This window comes from Gadus morhua, chromosome 22, assembly GCF_902167405.1.
Source record: "Gadus morhua chromosome 22, gadMor3.0, whole genome shotgun sequence".
NCBI classification, from domain to species: domain Eukaryota; kingdom Metazoa; phylum Chordata; class Actinopteri; order Gadiformes; family Gadidae; genus Gadus; species Gadus morhua.
The window spans coordinates 22,558,007-22,579,264 of record NC_044069.1 but is presented as its reverse complement, the minus strand read 5'-3'; the positions used below and the strand labels follow the sequence as shown (position 1 = coordinate 22,579,264).

Below are 21,258 nucleotides of genomic sequence, written 5' to 3'. Positions count from 1 at the left end.
GATGGCTGCTGCTATACTGTAGATATTGATAAATTCAACCATGTTTTTCACATAGTTTTAAAGAGCATGCAAATGTTTCCTTTTTATGTAATGTTACACGAAATAATCATGTACTGCATATTGTCTTTGGAATAACTTTGACTGCGTGTGTGTGTGTGAGTGTTTGTGTGTGTTTGCCGTGTGTATGTGTGTGTGTTTGTGGGCGCGAGAATGCGTGTGTATTCTTTTATGCGCGCATACATGTGATTGCTGGCTTGTTTGAATGTGTATGCATATTCATATTTCAGTGTGTTCCTGGGCCTGCTGCATTATACTGCCCCCACCACCACCATCTGGTACCTGGTCAGCCTCGCTGCCCTCCAGAGGGCACCTGGCCAGCAGCTTGCTCACCTGGCCTCCACGGGCCCCCACAGCCCCCTGCCAACCTCCACAACTGGCCGGGGCCAGCACACCGCCAAGGGAAACAGATTGCAGGGAAGACAGCAACAAACCTGTGGTACGTTGTGAGACACTAAAGACAAACTAAAGAACTGTTTTACAGTTTTTTTGGTGTTTTTTGTGAAATCCACCTGGTAGACCTGGAAGTTTTCAGTCTACCAGGATACAGGGGGAAATAATGGACAGTTTAGACTCCCGGCTACGTGATAGTTTGTAGCCTCAATAGACTCTCATCAGATGAAATGACAGAAAGATGGCTTTGCCAGCCAAACAATAAGAATTTCTCCATTTCCACACTAATCTTTTTCTTTGCATCAGCTGAGAGATTAACTCCCAACATAATCACACTTTAATCCACAATGCAGAATATCTAGCAGTGCCAGCTTCCCACTTCCATACCAGCTTGCGCCAGTCTGCGGCGGGTAGGCAGACGATGCACTTGGCACAGAATGCCAGCTTGTCCTCTGCTATCAATTACACTCCTTCCTCCCTGCAAGAAAGGTGCTCTTTGTACTCCATCACACACACAAACACACACACACACACACACACACCGAGCTACACAGGTACTGTACACACAGACAGCCACACACGGCCGACACCCAGCGGACGCAGGGGGACAGACACCTGCAGAGTGTTTGTCACCTCTTCTGTTGGCATCTGCGACCGCATGGCATTGTGGGAGAGACGACCATCTGTTGTCACCGGGGCTGGATTGGAAAGGGCAAGTGGGCATGAGGCATCAAGCTGCTCATTCTGCTGGCGGCTGCCGTGTGAGGTGTTGTGCTGCTATGTCGCTGCCGTCCCCGCGCATTCCAGAGGCTCTTACCAAAGTTGCTATTCCAAACAACTATGTATATAACGCCATTGTATACATACGGTTGATCCTTATACAGTTTTAAATGATGATTCACGCATCGTCAAATTGATATATGCATGCTGAACCTGTATGTAGACATCCCACCCCCCCAAGTAAGTGTAAATCAAGGCAAAATATATTCACACTAATAGCTTTGGTTCATTTTATACAGGCACTATACTAGGAGTTTATTAGCACTTTACAGTTGTATTTGTTATGATTTTATGAAAGAGACAAACATGAGTTGGTGTGAAGATCGTGACAATAACCATGTTCCACATGCGCAACACTTGTCATTTGACAGTAGTTGATAGTTGCAGCAAATGCAACTGCCTTAATTGTTCCTTGTGGGACTGTTTTACTTAGATAAAAGCAATACAGCAAACTCTATTTAGTTAGCCTAATAATATATGGAGGTGAAAAATGTGCGCAAAGGAAGAAAAAATAACTGTGTTATATACAGCTTTTGACAGTGCTGGGTCTATGTTTAATGAATCAACACAGAAGAAAGTAAGCACTGGTAAAGACCATTCAATGAGTAATGCGTTATGAGTCAAAATATTTACCCTTTTAGCAGTGTCACCATTCATGCCTTGTGAAAATGTCTTACTGAAAAGATAAATTGGGATGCTAGCACAACTAGGGATACATAAAACAAGCAAAAATCGATATCATTGTGAAGTGAAAACAATGCAAAATACAAATTCTACACGTGGCAGCTAAAGACAGAGAAGAAAGGATACTATTCCACATTTCCTGAAGAACATGTGTACAAATGTTACTAGAAAAACGATGGTTCCAAAAAACAAGAAAACGACTATAAGGCAATTCTGTCATCCGTTGGATGAGTGAATTGCCTTATACATGCCTGAATGTAGTCATAATATCGATGTATAACTCCAAAAAATACCCGAAGAGGTTATTGTCAAGACAGAAACATTTATTGACTAGCCTGGTAAATTAAAATGTGGCAGCTAAAGTCTGAGGAGGACACTATAGGCCACATAGTCCTAAAGAACATGGGTACAGCAGTACAAACAATGGGAGTCCATACAAAAAAATAGAAATAGACTTGAAGTCGAGAAAGAGAGAAAACAACTGAAACTACCAATCTAAAGCATGCCTTAACCCATATCCTCCTAAAAGGACATGTGTTCAGTTGTTGGTTGACTGCTCGCTAGTCTTGCACCATCCCGCATCAGGGACAGATGTTTGGCCAGCCAAGCCTGCGGCGCCACAGGCACTGTGTGTTGTAGAGCAGATGTTGCTATACCTGGTGTCCCCGGCCGCCTGCCGCTCCGTAACGCTGGCCATGCACCGACGGCAGGTCACCTGACCCACATGCTGGGCTTCCAGATTGTGTGTTGCTGTCAATCACCTTGACGAAGCGACTGCGATGGAGATGTTTGGGACGTAAGCCGGAGAGAGAGCTCATGGGGACGACCCATCCGGACGTTTAGAGAGCTGAGAATTTGTAGGTGTAGTATTGTATGTGCTTCCACTTACAGATCGAGTAAGGAATCGTATATTTTGATAATCAGAAGGTAGTAAAACCAAGTCCAAAGAGTTTAACATTTCAAAAATGTTGACACAAAAGAGATGAGGAGCAAGGTGCTATATGGAGAAATGTAAATTACAAAATTCCAACACAATCAAACGCAACATGCCTTCTTACGGAGCGGGAAAATTGTTTTGAAGTAGGTTAACATCAAAAAGTTCTCCTTTTCAGCTTCCCATGCCTATGTCTTTGCTCCCAGAATAATCACTTAGCTCTCTCATAAAAACAAACAGCAGCATGTAGGCCTACTCCTTCCCTATTAATATCAAATCCTCATGTTCTCGAAAATATTTGAAGACCTCTCAAGATAAACAGATGTGTTCCATTGAAGTCTCAGCGATGCGTGATTGTGTGTGTTTATTTAATATATTTTTTGGTTGCTGTTATTTCGATAACAAAGGGCGGGTGGTAGGGGTGGTGTGTTTGCGGCGTAAGTGGTACTGACCCAAAACTGCCAGAGAGAGAGAGAGAGAGAGAGAGAGAGAGAGAGAGAGAGAGAGAGAGAGAGAGAGAGAGAGAGAGAGAGAGAGAGAGAGAGAGAGAGAGAGAGAGAGAGAGGCCGTCCTGCCGACCGGGTTCTATAGTCCCCTTGCTCCCCTTAATGAGCAATGGCTCCATAATGGCGCAGTTTCCTCCTTCCAACCCTAGAGGACAGACAAATATATATTAAATCTAAAAATATATAGCTAGTGCGTATGAGTCACTATTGCTTCAGGTCAGAACTTCCAGGTCAGTCTAGCTTGATGAAGGAAAATCTGAAGAGTTGTTGTCTTGCACAATCTCTGCCATCTCTTTATTGATATGCATCAAGGACTGAAAGGGGGGAGGGGTGGTCCTTTCATCTCCTTTCTCATATTTGGTTACACTTATTAGCTTTAATGGTCACACATCTGTTGTTACCCATCTGATAAAATGCTTAGAATTTATTTATGCCTATGAATTGTAATAAAGACAAATTATTCCTGACTTCGCCACATGCATTATCGCCTCAGTTCATCAGACATACCTCAACGATTTCGCGCATTGTTTAATTTTTAGGGAGGGGGGTGGGGGATATACATATATAGCGAGAGAGCGAGCGAGCGAGTGAGCGAGAGAGCAACACTGCCCTCGAGTGGCGGCCGTGCGATAAACCAACACAAAGGAATTGACGCCAGTAGCCGTCAAACAGACAACACCCTGGCCGTGTGCCAGCAGCGGCTCGATACAGCGATACGTCAGAGGCAGCCAAGCGAGACAATAGATTCCCCTGATTGGAGCGGTGGACTCTTGTGGCTGTGACACTGGCTCTGAGCTCTGAAAATCGAATGGCTGTTTTTCCCTCCTCATCCTCCTCAGAGCCACAGGGCAGCTAATACAGCAATCAATGCTACTCATTTGAAAAGCACCACTTATGTGTTTGTGTCTGTTTGTGTGCATGTGTGTGAGGAGAGTAGAGGATAGCAGATAGATACATAGAGACCAGAGTCAAGTCAGTACGCTGAGATGAGGACAGCAATCATAGATTTGTTTTGTGTGGGGACCCGCAAGGGTCTATCTGAAAAGGGAGAGGTTAAATGTCCCATTTAAGACATGTTATTGATAAGTTAAACGTATTACCCCGGCTTATGAGTGTCAAATAAGCAATATACGCCCTAGCTACATTTTTGGTAAATAAGAATGTACCTACCGGAGAGGTAGCAGAGGAACACACCAATGATACATTAAGGTCAACCATCTCCGTAGAAAAAATTGTTTGAAACCAGTTTGAAATCAGAGGCCTATGGAAGACATTTTGACTGCAGCCGGGCACAATTTACCGATGTTCAAATACAGAACGTTACCTTAATATTTGAAGCTGCTAAGAAGTGTTTTCTATTCTGTCCATTAAGCAAACTCAACTTTGGGCCTTGTGTTTCTGTCAATAACCCACATATATCGCTTATGAAAATGATCATAACCTTGATAATTTGTTCTGAAGCTACTCTGCACTCTGGCTGGTTGTTCATTTTGAATTATTATTGATTGTATGCTTTGATTGTTCTCATCCGAAAGTCTCCGTTGGATGACTGAATTGCCTTATAGATGCCTGAATGTAGTCATAATATCGATGTATGATGAAAAGGAAACGTTGTCCTTTTGAACCGTACCGTAAACGCTAAAGATCTTGTGTCTAAGAGGCTCTTAAAACCTTGTAGAACTTCATCTCCTGCGATTGCACCAAAATAAATCAGGAACCCATCACTCTAAAGACTTTCTAGCGCTAAGCCTTTCCAGTGACAAGAGTGAAAAACAAAATACCCACATACCAACAAGATAATAGCAGTCATGGTGCAGAGATAACACTCTAACAAAGACGGTATGTAATGAAGCTACCACGGCACCTCTCTTCTTCCATACATCATCCTGACTGAACGCTCACCCCCCTCGCCCCCTCCGCGCTGCGCCACCCATAGTAAATGACAATTTATGCACCAGCTACTTTATCATTCTTTCCTCCCTTCATCCACCACCACCACCATCCCGTGAGGTAGCATCATGTGAGAGATCTTCTTCCACCCACTGCCCCCCTCCAACATCCCGACCCCACCCCTACGCCCCTCCCCTCTCCCAGTAATTATATCAGAGCGAGAGAATGAGTTCATTAACATATGCTGGGCATGTCAGGAATGTACAAGCGCCCCTTTTGTAGACGCTGTCAGCGTGCTGCTCGTCCTTATGCCGCCTCCTCTGAGGACGCCACTTCCTCATTTGCATACACGTCAATCAAGCCAGAATTTGTTTATTATAGATATACACTATCGAAAAACACAATCACACTCACTCTGCCTCCCGCTCTCTATCCCTCTGGATGTGGTGGTCAGAAAGGTTGTGTGGTGTAGAAGGTGAATGTGTTTAAGGGCACACCAGGGTTTATATTAGCATCGAATATATGGGAGAGACACAATGCATAGGAGGGGGAGGGCCAGGGGTGAGCTAGCAAACCGTCATTATCCCGGCAGCGTGGGCGGGTGCCGCCTGGAACCGATTGTGATCGCATTAGTTAAAGTGTTCTCGAATGAATTCAGGCATTATTCTACATGCTATCCGTGTGCGTGGCTATTTATAATGCATGCTCATGGGAGAATGTGTGTATTTGAGGTCCTTTCTTGATCCAACTTGTAGAGCATGGCATTAGGCTTACACCAAATGTGCACATAGTTGACCCTGTGTGTGTGTGTGTGTGTGTGTGTGTGTGTGTGTGTGTGTGTGTGTGTGTGTGTGTGTGTGTGTGTGTGTGTGTGTGTGTGTGTGTGTGTGTGTGTGTGTGTGTGTGTGTGTGTGTGTGCATGCGGCCAGAATTCGAAATGGTCGCCTGCCACCAGCCAATTGCGAATAAATTGGTCCTTTTGGCATTAGCTAAAAATCTCAGGGTTACATATGAAAACAATGACTTCCACTCTGGCAGTTTGTTTGCGTGGAAATAGTGTCCCCAAAAAGTGTTTGTGGATGTGTGATTGTGTTTAATCTTTTTCACAAAACACTGGACACCAAAGCGACCGACAGACAGACTCGGCCTGGGGCCATCGAGCTGCTAGTGCCCCCCCCCCCCCCCCCCCCCCACCCCCCCCCCCAGGAACGCTTGAGGAACCCAGCATCTGGCGTCAAGAGGACCCGTCCTGATCTGGTGGCCTTTCAACCCCACAGCTATTATCACGGAGACACTTCCGTGCACTGACCTATTTACTGCAGCTAAGGGTGCATATGCTATGTGTCTAGCACCGTCGAGCTCCAACACCAAGCTAAATCCAGCTAGTGAATTGTGTACGTAGAATGTTTCTCTGTTCAGTAACAATGATGTATGAATAGTTTGAATAAATAGAAACAACTTGCCTTGCTGCCATAGTTCCAGCTTAGGTCATTTTTAGTCATATTGCCACAGACAGACAGGAAGCAGTCATCAATCTGTGATAAAATGCATTATTTCAAAAACAGAAGCAGATGAGTTCTGAACAAATGATCATAATTAGTGAATATCGGGGACTAGCCCCCGAGACAGAAGGTCGAGGGTGCTATTCCCCACTATTCACGGAGGCTGTGGTGAATAATTGTTTTCAAATATATAACACGTGAGCACTCCAAAAATAAACAAGATAACACTTTCTGCCGGGATTTATTTGTTTTTATTCGCGGTTTATTTGTTTTTAAAGCGGGATATTTTGAGATGAAAACAATATCTAGAGTTTGAGATCTCAATCATGGGATATTGCCCAATATCCCGAGTTTAAGATCTCAATCATGGGATATTGCCCAATATCCCGAGATAGCAAACACAATCAAATTGCGCCATCATAGGAGGGCCACAAATAGCGTATACTAATGAAAATTATCATAAAAGATGTACTAGATTTCTAAATGGGCATGGAGGTGAATTGCGAAGTTATCATCATCAGTTAACAATCAATTAATCATATTGATTAAACTATGTAATAAAATCAAGACTTTTGAGGAAATAATCAACTGTAAGTCCATTTAAAGAAATCGAAATGTCTTAATAGTATACACTAATATACATTATACACTTTTTCATACGTAGCATACCGCTAATGCTTAGATGATGCGTGACCTTGTCAAGTTGGATTTGAAAGACCTGAACACATCTCAAAATTAAATAATGAAGATACCTTTTCGGTGATCAAGGGGATTAAACATGCCAAATGAATTAGTGTATTGTACAGTTACAGTACACAGATGTGCATCCATACACTTAACGTATTTACCACAAGCATTAAATATCCCTCATTCTCTTAATGATAACCATGTCTCAACCGCCACTGTCTGTCGGCTCTGGGTCTCACCTTGCCCCTGCAGCCATTATTCAGTTCTACAGACAACTGAAGTCCAGCCAAATCGCATATCTTTTGGTAGTTTAAAACATATTATGTTGGACATCTATATAAAAAAAACAATATAAAAAAATATACAAATAACAAATGGATGAATGCCAGACTTTAAGCACGGAATGAACAAGTTCGCTACAGGGAGTTTAATCTACATTATCTAAAGAAATATGGAAACCCGAGTAAGGATAGGAGAGAGGAAGGAAAAGAGTGCCCTTCTTTGTACCTGGTTCGATGTCTCCCCAACCCCCCCCCCCCCCAGAACGTGTCTTTACTGTGACTGAGGACCTGATGACCATGTCCATCAAGGCCTAAGCTCTGTCTCTCCTCCTCTCCGTCTTGCTCATTGTCACCACCGCTCGCTCTAAGTGCTCTTTCGCCCACATCACTTGGAAATTGATTGAAACAAAATGTCACAATTATGCCCTGTAGCTTGCCGCTTCAATTATTCATCAATTAGGGCCCGGTCTCTCTTTTCAATCCCTTTCTCCCTCCCCTTCTCTCTCTCTCTCACTCCCTCTCTCCTCCAAGCAGACTTTTCATTCAGTTTGCCTGAGATGTATGGATCCCCTGCTGTTAACCAGTCCAAAGTCATTAGTTTCTGGGTTTGCAATTAAACCTGATGCATAATGCATGAGGCTCCGGCGCTCTGCGGCGGCCATGGCCACGGCTACGGAACGAAGCTTCGCAAGCTCTAGAGGCGTGGATAGGAAATTAATTTGCTGAAATGAAGTTCTCTCCCTCTCTTCCTTTTTTCCTCCCTCTGCCTCCCTTCCTCACTCTCTCCCCCTCCCTCACCGCCTCTCCCTCCCGTTCTTCATTCCTCCCTTCCTCCTCACCCATCCACGCACACAAACACACACCCTCCCTCTCTCTCTCTTTTACTTTTCTCTCCCTCTCTTTCTCCATCTCCCTCTCCCTAGGTCTCTCTCTCTCTGTCTCGCCCCGTTCCTCTCTCTTTCCTTCTTCCTCTTGCTATGTCTCTCTCTCTCATTGGCAGGTTGAACAGATGCTCCTATCTCTGGATAGAGGGCTTTTGAATATCTGGGACCTCTGTGGAGGTAGATCAGTACAGGGGTCCCTTCAGACGCACACACATTAGGACCAATACATTATATTTCGTTTTGACGAATGGTTTGACTACTCTCGGACCATGATGAAAACTATTTGTTTTAATTCAGCCCTTTTTTTTGCAATAGGTCACTTTTTGCAATAGGTCCAACCAGGCCATTATAATGAAAATAAAATAGTAGCTATTAATTGTTGGCTGCTACTAAGCCCCAATTTAACTTTTGTACAACAAATCACAACCAAATATAAATTAATAGTTTTCATTTCTAATTATTGATTTATTTTTAAAAAAATAGTCATTGCCCAAATAAAAAGGCAAGTATACAAAACTAAAAACTGATATTAGGTGACCAATTTGTGTTGTACATGCTGTATTATTGCTCATATACATTCTATGTTGTTTTCTGACGCGCTGCGGTGGTTATCTACTGCCCTCTAGTGACCATCTTTGCATAGGTTGGCATAAGTTCTGAAATCATAAAACAATGTTCCTCTCAGTATTTCAATTGGTAATTGTTAATAATGCATACATTTTTGTGAATTAATAATAATGTCATAACATAATTTAGTCACATTCCTCACCAAGTGTATCAAGTCTTTGCAAATAAACTAATTTACGAGGATATACTAGAAATGTTGGGACTATACAAACTAACCTCATCACTATGCAAAGAGACGCCATAGTAGGAGTGGCCTTCCCTGTTGAAGCACTCGTATGAACATAGTACAGCTCTCACCGGAACGGTCCGCAAACTCATTTTCATGCCCTGAAACACAAGACAGACACACAAAAAGACACAACCACATGGGCACACACGCATGCACACACACACACACACACACACACACACACACACACACACACACACACACACACACACACACACACACACACACACACACACACACACACACACACACACACACACAACCAACCAAAACAAAAAGGCATTAATGGAATTAGTGTTCCGAAAAGCCATTTGTCTCCAAACTTACCCCAGGGGGAAAACCCAGACAAAGTAGAGAAGACAACCTGTTTTTATGTTTTTGTTCCTGCGTACATTGATGAGTAGTAGCAAGGCGCCCATACCTTTTTTACACGGAGAAAGTGCACACACTCTAACCAGAAGTTGAGGATTGGGCCCAGACAGAGAGGGCAGTGGCCCCAGCCAGCTAATATAGCCTCCAGGTAGGGGTAGAGAGGAAGGGCCCTATGGACCTTAGAATGCTTGTTTCTGTCCTCCAACAGCACCAATCTAGCGGCCAGCTCCTACAAGAGGAGGTTATATATTTAGTGATAAAAGAGAAATGATTACTAATTCATTAATATCAATATAATTTCATCCAGTGACATGTACACATTAAATAAAATAAAACAAATATACAAAGAAAGAGAAAGACATGTTTTGTTTTATCAAAGATATTGCTTCACCTTTAGTGAAAAAACGGTTTTAACCTGCACAGAAGTTATTGGTAGTTGCTGGACAAATTGGTTCCCTTCACAATAAAGTTCTTGCAGTGGCAGCATATGAAACTGTAACACAACAATAACACATTTTACTCTACTACACTATTGTAAAGGTCAGATATTATTCCATCATGAAGTTAATCAACTATATACCCAAATACCCAAAAATGTGAGTGCTCTTAAGAGGATAAAGCGAAAGACCGAGCGACTCATAAGAGGATAAAGGCCTACCTCAACAGGGAACATGGACAGTTTATTTCCAGCAACGTCTAGAGTCTTCAGCTTTGCTAATGCCCTGATACCCTGTCGTGGAAGGCATAGTATCAGGGATACAGCATTTGTTTTTCCGAACAATTGGAGAAGAAAATAAAAGATGTGATACCTCTGGAAGAACCTTTATTCGGTTTCTGGCCACATACAACCTAGTGAGCTCTCTGCAGCTGTACAGCTCCCCAGGGAGCCAGGACAAGTGGTTTCTGCTCAGGTTCAGTTGGATCAGGTTAGAGAGCTGTCCAAACTCTGGAGGAAGAGCTTCCAGTTTGTTGTCAGTCATGGTGAGACGCTCAAGTTTAGCCAAACTAAAAGACAATAAGAGTTGTACGTTATAAACGGAAGAGTATAAGGGCCACATGTGATTCTATTTTTGGAGTTCTGAGTTTAATCTCAGAATTGTGACTTTAAAATCAGAACTCTTCCTGTTCTGACTTTAATCTCAGAATTCTGTGATTAAAGTCAGAACTCCAAAAGAATATCACATGGCCCTTATCCTTTTCCATAGATATGAACCTACCTTTTAATCTCAGGCGGAAGATGTTGAATCTTGTTGTGGTTCAGATTGAGGACAACAAGATTTCCCAAACCAGCTGAAATGAGACAACAACCATTTGTGTTGTAGCCAACAGTTGTAATGAGACCAGTAGTATGTTAATGAGTCCATTTGTGTGTTAACGTTACCCACCACAGACCTCTGGTGACTGTTGTAATGAGAGCAGTAGTGGGTTAATGAGACCAGTAGTATGTTAATGAGACAAGTATTATGTTAAAGAGACCAGTAGTGGGTTAATAATATTGCTTACCACAGAGCTCTGGTGGTAGCAGTAATGATAGAGCATTAGTGTGATAATGTTACTCACCACAGACTCGTTGTGACAGTTGTACTGAGACCAGTAGTGTGTTAATGTTACCAGTAGTATGTTAATAAGACCAGTGGTGTTGATGAGACCAGTAGTGTGTTACTAAGACCAGTCTTGTGTTAATGAGACCAGACTAGTCGTTGGTTAATGAGACCAACTCATTTGAGTTCCAGAGAACATGTTTTTGAAGCTGTTTGCTGGAAATAGCTTTTAGGAAAGAAAATCTCGCCTACCGCTATTCCCCTCAGAATGTGCTGTTTCTGGTGTCTATAGCTTTAATGCAAATGAGCTGCTGCCCATTGACCAATGAGCTGTCAGACTGAACCACAGCATGGAGGAGAAGGGATTGTTGCCGTTTGTGGACTACTGAAGCTCTATATAATATAATATAATATAATATAATATAATATAATATAATAATAATAATATTATATATGGGTATTTACATAATATTATATCTAATATCACGGCCAAAACCTATGTGCGCCTCGGATGGTATTATGAATCATAAAGACTGCCTGACGTCTCTGGTACTTCCACAACAAGTAAAGACTCGTAGTGGGGGATATTTCGGTCATGGTTGAGAAGAATTGGGGGAAAGGAACTTTGGCCTTGACTCTCTGAAGTCCATGAACCGCGACAGAGAGGAGAATTGAACTCCGGGAGCTGAGCTACCGGACTGCTGCCGAGCTCCCCACGCCGGAGCTGCCAGCTTCGACGGCAGTTCAGCTACCGGAGTACATCGCCGGAGCTGCAGGACTGCCGCCGAAGCTTCGGCGGCGGCCGGACTGCTTCGAAGGCGGCGGCCGGACGGCTTCGACGGCGGCAGCCTGGCAGGGGTAGCTCGGCGGCAGTCCAGTAGCTCAGCTCCGGGAGTACAATCCCTTTCTCCTCTGCAGAGTTTACCACCGGCCACTAGGGGATGGATTCAGAGCCGGACAGTAACGGAGTACATTTACTTGAGTACAGTACTTAAGTACAATTTTGAGGGATCTGTACTTTACTCAAGTATCATTTTTTGGGAGTACTCATGACTTTACTCGAGTACATTTGAGAGGCAAATATTGTACTCTTTACTCCATTACATTTCTATCCATGACCGTGAGTACCCGTTACTCCTTCTGAAAAATAAAAAATAAAAGGAGAAAAGAAAAATCACGGAAACCCTCAATTTGTTGTTTCCCTCTCAAACGTGATTCCCTCTCAAATTGATTAGGACAGCCTTCAGCCTATCAGCAATCACCTTCGCTTTCCGCCAAAGCCAACTCCATGGTCAGAATTAGATGAGAGACGATTGTTGATTTGATTGATAAAAAAACGGAGAAACACACATACATAGAATTGTTAGCTGAATTTTCTTTTCTGATATTGCATATTTATGTAATCTGAGCAATTGTTTTTATGTTCTTGAGTATACTGTTATACTGTATACTATTGTGCTATTGCCATGGTAAAAAGATGACAATTACTTGATTTTACTTTCAATTCCTTTTACATTCTCCAAGGTGTTAACATTTTTCATAACTCCATGCAGGACGTTTCTATACATAAATGTAAGCACTGTGGCAGTAGTAATGCAATATTTAGAAAACATACTCTTGTACTCTTGATACTCAAGTACTTTTAAAAACAAGTACTTCAGTACTTTTTCTTAAGTAGACATCTGACTGTAGTACTTTTACTTGTACTTGAGTAAAATTTAGCAAGGGGTATCTGTACTTTTACTCAAGTAAGGAAGCTGTGTACTCTGTCCGCCTCTGGATGGATTACAGACCGCTGGCTGGCTCAGTTAGGAGTCAACCTTATTGTGTTTGCCAGCATTACAGACGCCATTATCATTCTTGATTACTATAGTTGTTGTTGTCAAGGTTGGTTAAGTTCCTGAAGATATTTATGTTAGACATGTGCACATAGGAATAACTGGTTGTAGCTTATGTTGTTATCTTGTGTATTCTTCATCGTTGTCATTAAATAAGAAGTTTGACATCGGGGAGTGTATTTCTTCATCCTCCATGTCTCCTCCTCCGGACAGTCCGGCAGTTCCGGCAGGGGGAGCCACCGAGTTCCCCCTGCCGGTAGTGATGGGTCGGTCGCGAACGAACCGGTTCAAAGAGCCGGCTCTTTTAAGTGAACGATGGGAGTCGTCTCCAGACTCTCTTCTCTCATTAAGCAAGCAGTGAGGGGCGGTGATGCGCCCCTCACTGATATTAGAAAATGTAATTTTTACTTTTGAATACTAATACGTTGTATTGATTTTGAATAATTGAAAGTAATATAGGCCTACATATATACCAGTGGTTCTCAACCTTTTTTGAGCAAACGCCCCCCTGACCTTACCCTGATCCTCTGGCAGCCCCACCCCCCCCCCAATAAAAAAATAAAAATAAACTAACAACCCCACTCACACTCGTGTTATATTGCTTAAAGTTGTCAGTGCATCGTTTTTCATTGATTTTGCGTTGGTCACTAATAGCAATGAATGCCCTCTGAGTCGGTTTTGGTGCAAAAAATATACAAATATTCATGACATGCAATAAAACTTCCAGAGAGGGAGGGAGAGAGAGAGAGAGAGAGAGAGAGAGAGAGAGAGAGAGAGAGAGAGAGAGAGAGAGAGAGAGAGAGAGAGAGAGAGAGAGAGAGGGAGAGAGAGAGAGAGAGTTGAGGAAGAAAGAAAGAAAGAAATTAAGAAAAAGAAGAGTTGAGGAAGAAAGAAAGAAAAAGAAGATTTGAGGAAGAAAGAAAGAAAGAAAGAAAGAAAGAGAAGAGTTGAGGAAGAACGAAAGAAAGAAAGAAAGAAGAGTTGAGGAAGAAAGAAAGAAGAGTTGAGGAAGAAATAATTGGATTGAACATTCATTCACCGTGACCACGGTGCGGGCACTCCCGCGACTCCCGGCCGCCAGGTCTCCCGTCGTGCCCCGGCCGCGGCCCCCTGCGGCCCGGGCACCGTGACATTGGGCACCGCGACCACTCCCGCGTCTCCCGTGACTCCCGCCATGCCCCGTGAACGAATGAATGAATTCATTCGTTCAACGAGGACTCCACGAAAACAGATCGCACGCAGAGGCCTAATAAGGCCTATATATTTTGTATTTGAAATGCAACGGTCTTTTCGTGGAGACTACGCTCAGAGCAGCTGGAACTGAACAAGAGGAAGGAGGAAAATGGGCTATAACAAAATTTGATATTTTTTTCTTGCTATCGGCCATGTTTGATTGTGTTGTGTTGGTTATTGAACTGTTAACCCGCAAACTTGGGTTATGTTTATCAGTGTTACTATAGAGATCATGACGATAGCTGATGTAACGGGAGTCCGGGCGTGTGCAGGACCGAACCGCGCTGTATTATCACTGTTCCACTGCGAATAGACAGTAAAAAAGTAGCTGAGACGGTAGAGGGGTTAGAAACCAATAAATAAAATATTTATTTTTCACCCCAAAAAATATATATATGTAAAAAAAAAAGTTTAGAAACCATGATATATATGGATCAAATATATAGGCCTACATATATAGGGATCAAACTTGGCTAAATTGTAAAAGGTATATGTGGTAACATGAAGAGCCGTTTGGGAGCTGAAAGAGCCGGCTCTTGTTGGTGAGTTGATCCAAATGATCCGGCTCACTGAATAGAGCCGAAATTCCCATCACTAAGCTGCTCATCCCCTGGTCCACAAAATCTTAGCTATGCTCTGATTTGAGGGAAGTGGAGAAGTGAGAGAAAATATTCAAGTGTGCCAACTCGCTCGTTTGGTAACAGTAGGCAGGGTACTTTTAGAAATGCTTTTCGAAGTTTGTATTCGTGTGGGAGCACCAGAGACCCAAAACAACACCCCAAATCCCAGGAAGTGTTGTTTTTATAATATGTCCCCTTTAATGTTACTGACCAGTGACTCGTGACAGGGCCGTGATTCGGTTACCAGACAGACCAGTAGTGTGTTAATGTTACTCACCATGTTAATTTTAATGTATGTTAATGTTACCTACAGTTGTAAAGTTAATATTACTCACCACAGACTAGTGGCGACAGGGCCGTGATTCGGTTACCGGACAGATACAGCTTCTTCAACCACTTAATGTGGCCCAAAACCGACGGGATCTCTCCGAAGGCATTGTTACTCAAATGGAGTTCAGTCAGCTTGAAGACAATATGAAATGAGGGATACATTGTATTTAAGTTCAGAAATATAACCGTTTTCCAGTGTCTATTTGAAGTATTAACGTTATAACTCACATTATATAGGGACGTCAGCTCTTCGGGCAGGGCTCTAATCAAGTTATTCTGTAGACGTAGGACACACAGATTTTGAATTTCCGAAATCAATGTTGGCACGCTGGTGATCGCTTTACCAGATAAATCAAAAGACTTGGCATTTCCTCGAATAGCTCTAATAACCGACTTCTGAGCCATTGTTTTAGCAGGTGATGTTTCCATGGAGACTCCCGAGGTGTTCGTAATGTGGACACTGGCGGCCTCTAGCGGTGAATCCCTCATATAACGATGTCTATATTTGTATGACAGTTTATGTTCAACTGTACTCTACGTGTAATTCAACATAACTAACTTCATTAAAAGATCCAAATAATACGCGAATGTCCGTTATATTTTATGCATTACGATGATGGGTTCACAAAATCATTGTGCACACATACATTTACATATTCTGGCCGTAACACAATGCACCTCAAGTAGGCCTATATATATATATATATATATATTCACAAAATAGAAGGAACTATCTATTCATTCTCAAGCTTGTTTAGAGATAAACTAAACATCTCAGTCAGTGTCTAATATAAATACAAATGAGCATGCCTTACACTTCTTTCATAAATGGTAGAAGGTTTTTTGCTGGGTTGAGGATTTCTCCATGAGTTCACAAAAAATCCACTGAATGTTTAATCTTAAGCCTCAGCTAGATTCAGTCACACTCATTTGATACAACCTGGGAAAGTTAACTACTCACACTGTTCCCTTTATACCAAGCAAGCAGATACACTTTTGTTCTCCTAATGCAGCACACTAAGCCTCATTAAGACACTGTGTTTCCCATGAGATGCCATGCTTCCAAAAGTGTCACAGCAGTAACTTTTGAAGCACTCATATATTAGTAGCTCAGCTATCTTCTTCGGTGGCAGGCTCCTTTAGACGTTCCACAGAGTTGTAGTGCTCTCCCAGGCCGTAAGCGTGACGCATGTAGCTGAAGAAAAAAAAGGAAAGTCTTTATAATAAGTACAATTCAACCAGAGTGCGAATGGTAAAACAAAGCTCTCCTTGTTCAAAAATACCATTTACATCTGTTGGCCAGTAAAGATAGCTTTCATTAACCAAGTCATTTATGAAGGACAGAAAGGGGAATGTGAATGCCATTATTTAATAACCCATTACAACCTGACATTTAGAAATGAAAAGGATTCAGGGAATCATCTGCACATAACCAGAGTAATCGGAAGGGAGGAGTATTATTGAAGCTTTTATTTTCGCTAGACCTCGATAGAATTACCAACCAATACCAAATTGCAGCATCGGTTAAGGAAATATAGCCCAGAAATGTAAATCTAAAATTGCTTGTATAAGCCATAAATCGGAATGTTTCTTGTCCATGCGAGTCAAAAATGACGATATCCGATTTATTATAAACATTATTTTGCCAAGAAATGTAGCAGTCTTAGTTTGAATTTAAACATGAAGTGTTCAGTATTCGTCATCCATGGGCCCTTGGAATCACCCACATACATCTCAGTGGCTGACCCAGCTAGCATAACAACCAATATGACCACTAGGTGTGTCAGGCCCATTAAACCAAACAAGCATTGCAACATGACTTCCATCAATTCAACCAAAATAAACTCACACAAGCGTGATAGGGGGACTGTCGTACTCCTCTCCTATTTTTATATCCAACGCATCCGCCTGGATCACTTCTATGGGAAGCTTAAGGACTTCAGTAAGTGCTCGCAGCTGGGGGCAGAACACAACAACAGAAAAGCATGTTTTACTACTACTTACTACATTCATGGTAAAACACCAAATTGACATTGATACGTGCGTATACCTCCAGCTGTCCGCCCCAAGCTGCAGTGTGATCAACTTCATTGCAGTACTTCTCAAAATCCTCTGGACACACACACACACACACACACACATACACACACACACATTAGTGAATCCTTTTTATGACTTGGTGAAATGGTTTTGTTTCTGCATATTTGACATGCCTCCAACAGTTGTACCTGCACTGTACATGTCACCCGTGTTGGGGTGGGTGAGGAATGGGATGAAGTCGTCAGTATGACCTCTCATGTGCTCAGCGGTGCACGATCTTAGTCCTTTTAGGCTCATGGTTAAGCCTGGCTTTAAGACAATACAAAAACAGCTTCAGATATTCACCTTTGTCAACACATTTGAGAACTCATAATTTATGAAAACAATTAATCACAAATGGCAGCAAAAGCAGTATATATTTGCCAATAATAAATCGGTATCACAATATTATTATTTTTATATATATATATATATATATATATATATATATATATATATATATATATATATATATATATATATATATATATATATATATATATATATATATATATATATATATATATTAGAGCTGTCAATTAAAATATTTAATCGTGATTAATCGCATTAATGTCATAGTTAACTCACGATTAATCGCAAATTATTTTTCTATGCTAAATATCCCTTGATTTTTTTGTCCCATAATTCTTCTCATTTTAATTATCTTATCAACATGGTGAAGTGCATCGGCTTGCCGTGTGCAAATGATTTTTTATTGATAACAACATTGGCATATACACTGATCAAAACAGGACGATACAAAAAAAGAGCCTATAGTGCAATTAAATGACTGCTTTGAACAAATGTCATTTGAACATAGCAGTCAGGCTACTGCTTCTTTGTTTTGAGCCAAAGAAAAAAAAAAAAATACAAAATAATTGCGTTAATCGCGCGATAAAAAATTTAACGCCGTTAAATTTGGTTTGCATTAACACTGTTAATAACGCGATTAACTGACAGCTCTAATATTAATATATATATATATATATATTAGTGCTGTCAAGCGATTACAATATTTAATCGCATTAACGTCATAGTTACCTCGCGATTAATCACACTTTTTTTTAATATTCTAAATATCCCTTGATTTCGTGCTGCTAGCCCTTTAGTGAGATCAGAGTGTTGAGAAGAGACCCGCAGTGAATTAAACCCGGTCCACTTGACACCGGGCAGGTGGTTGACAGTGGTAGGCCTACCGTAAAACTTAAATAGCCCAGGCTTTTATTTGTTTCAATCACTGAACTTAACGTTTCGGGGCTGTCGGGCTGATTACTGCGGGATAACAATATTGAGTTTATAAAAGTTCCTTGCAGCGCCGTCCGGCAGCATGAGCTGTGCCCCCGCAACCTCTCACTCACTCAACAGACACAATACTCAAACTGTCAACATCGCAACAAGTCAATTTTGTCTAGAGGGGAGTAACTAAGCGGCCCCTCCCGAAGTGGTACAGCCCAGGTGGGCCCTTGAACTCCGATTGGTCAGAAAGACGTAACAGCTAATGACAACTTTGAACTCTCGGGCAGGATCGAACAGAGACACAAACACTTTTAAGGAGTTTTTCACCCGCTCCGTATCCTTGCTTGCCCCAACAAGTCTGTGCGGCGTGCTTATTGTTTTGTTTCTGGTGTACGCGCAGTTAAAATTGGTTTGCGTTAACGCCATTAATAACGCGTTAAACTGACAGCACTAATATATATATATATATATATATGTTATGGATAACATTACAGTCTAATATAACGATCAAAGATAATATATGGTCTTAAGAGCATAACTATCATTAGCTACAGATGAAACAGCTTCTAAGATACGTACCAACGCGCGGCGGGCTAGCTGGTCCTCTATTGCGCGGTACAGGCAGTGTCCGTCGGACGCAATCTCCTTGATCTGCAGCTGGCGCTCGGAGAGCTTCTGGGCCAGCTTCAAGCCCTCCTGGTGACGGGCCCCCAGCAGGTTATCCACCTCCGCCTCGGCTATCCGGCTCTCTCGCTCCTTCTCCTGAGCAGCCTTCTTATCCTGGAAGAGTGGTTAGAGTGGTTAAGTGGTTAGGATCTAAAAAGGTACTGGGTTGAAACCTGCAGCCCACAGTCTACCAGTAGTCCAGGAATATAACTGTTTTCCAGTCTACCATCCTTGAGCAAGAAACCCTAAACCAACCACTGCTAACCTAATTATGAACTAGGGGATAATAGATTCTTATTCCTTCCCGTTTCTTTTGGGAGAATTTAACCTATGGGTGACAAGTGTAAAGCTCTTTAAAAAATGATGAAAGCTTGGCCCCCCATTTAAAAAACAAATATACCTGAGTTAGAGTCTCACCCTTCTCTTCTGAGCCTTGGTGGGACGAGGCAGCTTCTCGTCGGCTTTCTCCTGGTCACCATCCAACCCGAGGCTCTCCACGCCATTCACCACCTCCTCCACCTTTACTGCCTCTTCCACCACCTATCCGACCAATGTAAAGTTAGAACCTAGTCAATGATAATAATGAATAATAATAACGTTTGAATCCAAAAAAAAACCGGTATAATTTTCAAATACTGAAAAGGTTTTTTTGGACTAGACACGGCGATGTCTTGTCTTTAGGTATGTCGAGGTAGAGAATGAACTGCTGACATGCTGCATGACATTGATCACATTATTTGGCCTTTACTTGCGTAGCTTTGAGCTGACTGATTTCCTCCTCTTGCTTCAAGTTGAGTTCAGCTTCTAGTCTGCAGATGTCTTCTGTCAGATGTTTGCGTCTCTTTTTGTCGTTCTTGGGGACCGTATTCTTCATGCTTTGGATTGTCGCTGCAGATATCGCACAAAGCTAGATGTATTAATTGCGTATACACTTTTGCAAGGTCCGTGAGAGGGGGACAGAGCATCGCATACAATTGTGAATTATCAGATGGTCGAAAATAAACACAATGAAATACAGCTGTTCTTCTAGTCGAACATGGCTAATAAAAGCCTGCATTTTAAATTGAGCCACCAACACATCGGCCATGAGAGACGGATCATTTTAAATACCTTGCAAGTCTTTCTTTTCCCTGCGGTGTTGCTTTGCCAGAAGCTCCTCTGGACTGCCTAAAATATCCTCCTCCATGTCTTCTTTGGGGGATTTGATTGGGTTGAAATAGAATTCGAGCAAATCCAATCACACAGATATCCTCTAACCCTTTGCTATTATACTTCCAAAATGCTTACTGAAGATAAAATATGAATTGGATCTAAAGAAGCACGTGAGGCGGGGGTTCCCGGAAATGACAAAACCTTGACAAAACGGGTGGAGCCTCTTCTTCTTCGCTCTCCTATCATACATCGGAAGGCCATTAGCGCCTCCTGCCAGTTATGCTATCGATTTGTATGGTACGCCCGTACGTCTGACCGGTCTCGAGAACGTGACGTAGTTTCCTGGCTTGCAGCACTTATGGCGTGTTCCTCAATCCTCGGACGAGTTGCAAAGTCGATCTCTTACAGCGTAGCTGTATCAAGGCCTAAACACACCGGCGCCGAAGCGGCGCGTAAAAAAGTCTGCCCCCATTATTCCGGATGTACTAGCCCACACCGGCGCCGACTAGCCGCGCGGCAGCTTTCCGCGCCGCGCCGCCCAACCAGTCTTCGATCCAATATTCTATTCCCTAGCGTCGCCGCCCCTGAAAAGGCGCTTTTTAAAAGCTCGTTTGTACATCCCGGGTCCCGTAGGCACCTCCATATCTACCCCTCACCACTGGATGTCGCCCTCTTTCATTTGTGAGAAACAATTACGAGAATGGACGATGAGAGACTCTTCGTCGAGGTGGAAAAAT

The 21,258-nt window shown here is 42.4% G+C and overlaps 2 protein-coding genes across 3 annotated transcripts; both read right to left on the bottom strand.

The window, feature by feature from the left end:
* Positions 1 to 9,042: 9,042 nt before the first annotated feature.
* On the bottom strand, positions 9,043 to 15,989 carry lrrc69 (leucine rich repeat containing 69). Of its 2 annotated transcripts, none has more exons than XM_030347670.1 (9): positions 15,617 to 15,989; positions 15,394 to 15,520; positions 11,044 to 11,116; positions 10,636 to 10,831; positions 10,485 to 10,556; positions 10,218 to 10,319; positions 9,876 to 10,055; positions 9,442 to 9,552; positions 9,043 to 9,254 (listed from the first exon to the last, which is right to left on the bottom strand). In XM_030347670.1, the coding sequence occupies exons 1-9, from the start codon at positions 15,875 to 15,877 to the stop codon at positions 9,207 to 9,209; spliced, it is 1,170 nt and encodes a 389-aa protein (XP_030203530.1). In that variant the 5' UTR covers positions 15,878 to 15,989; the 3' UTR covers positions 9,043 to 9,206. The 2 variants fall into 2 exon arrangements, with proteins under 2 accessions (XP_030203530.1, XP_030203531.1); XM_030347671.1 differs by having other exon boundaries at positions 10,242 to 10,319.
* A 269-nt stretch (positions 15,990 to 16,258) lies between these two features.
* otud6b (OTU deubiquitinase 6B) lies at positions 16,259 to 21,076 on the bottom strand. Its single transcript, XM_030347672.1, has 8 exons — positions 20,480 to 21,076; positions 20,118 to 20,257; positions 19,787 to 19,909; positions 19,283 to 19,483; positions 17,617 to 17,737; positions 17,439 to 17,500; positions 17,238 to 17,344; positions 16,259 to 16,583 (listed from the first exon to the last, which is right to left on the bottom strand). The coding sequence occupies exons 1-8, from the start codon at positions 20,553 to 20,555 to the stop codon at positions 16,499 to 16,501; spliced, it is 915 nt and encodes a 304-aa protein (XP_030203532.1). The 5' UTR covers positions 20,556 to 21,076; the 3' UTR covers positions 16,259 to 16,498.
* Positions 21,077 to 21,258: the final 182 nt, after the last annotated feature.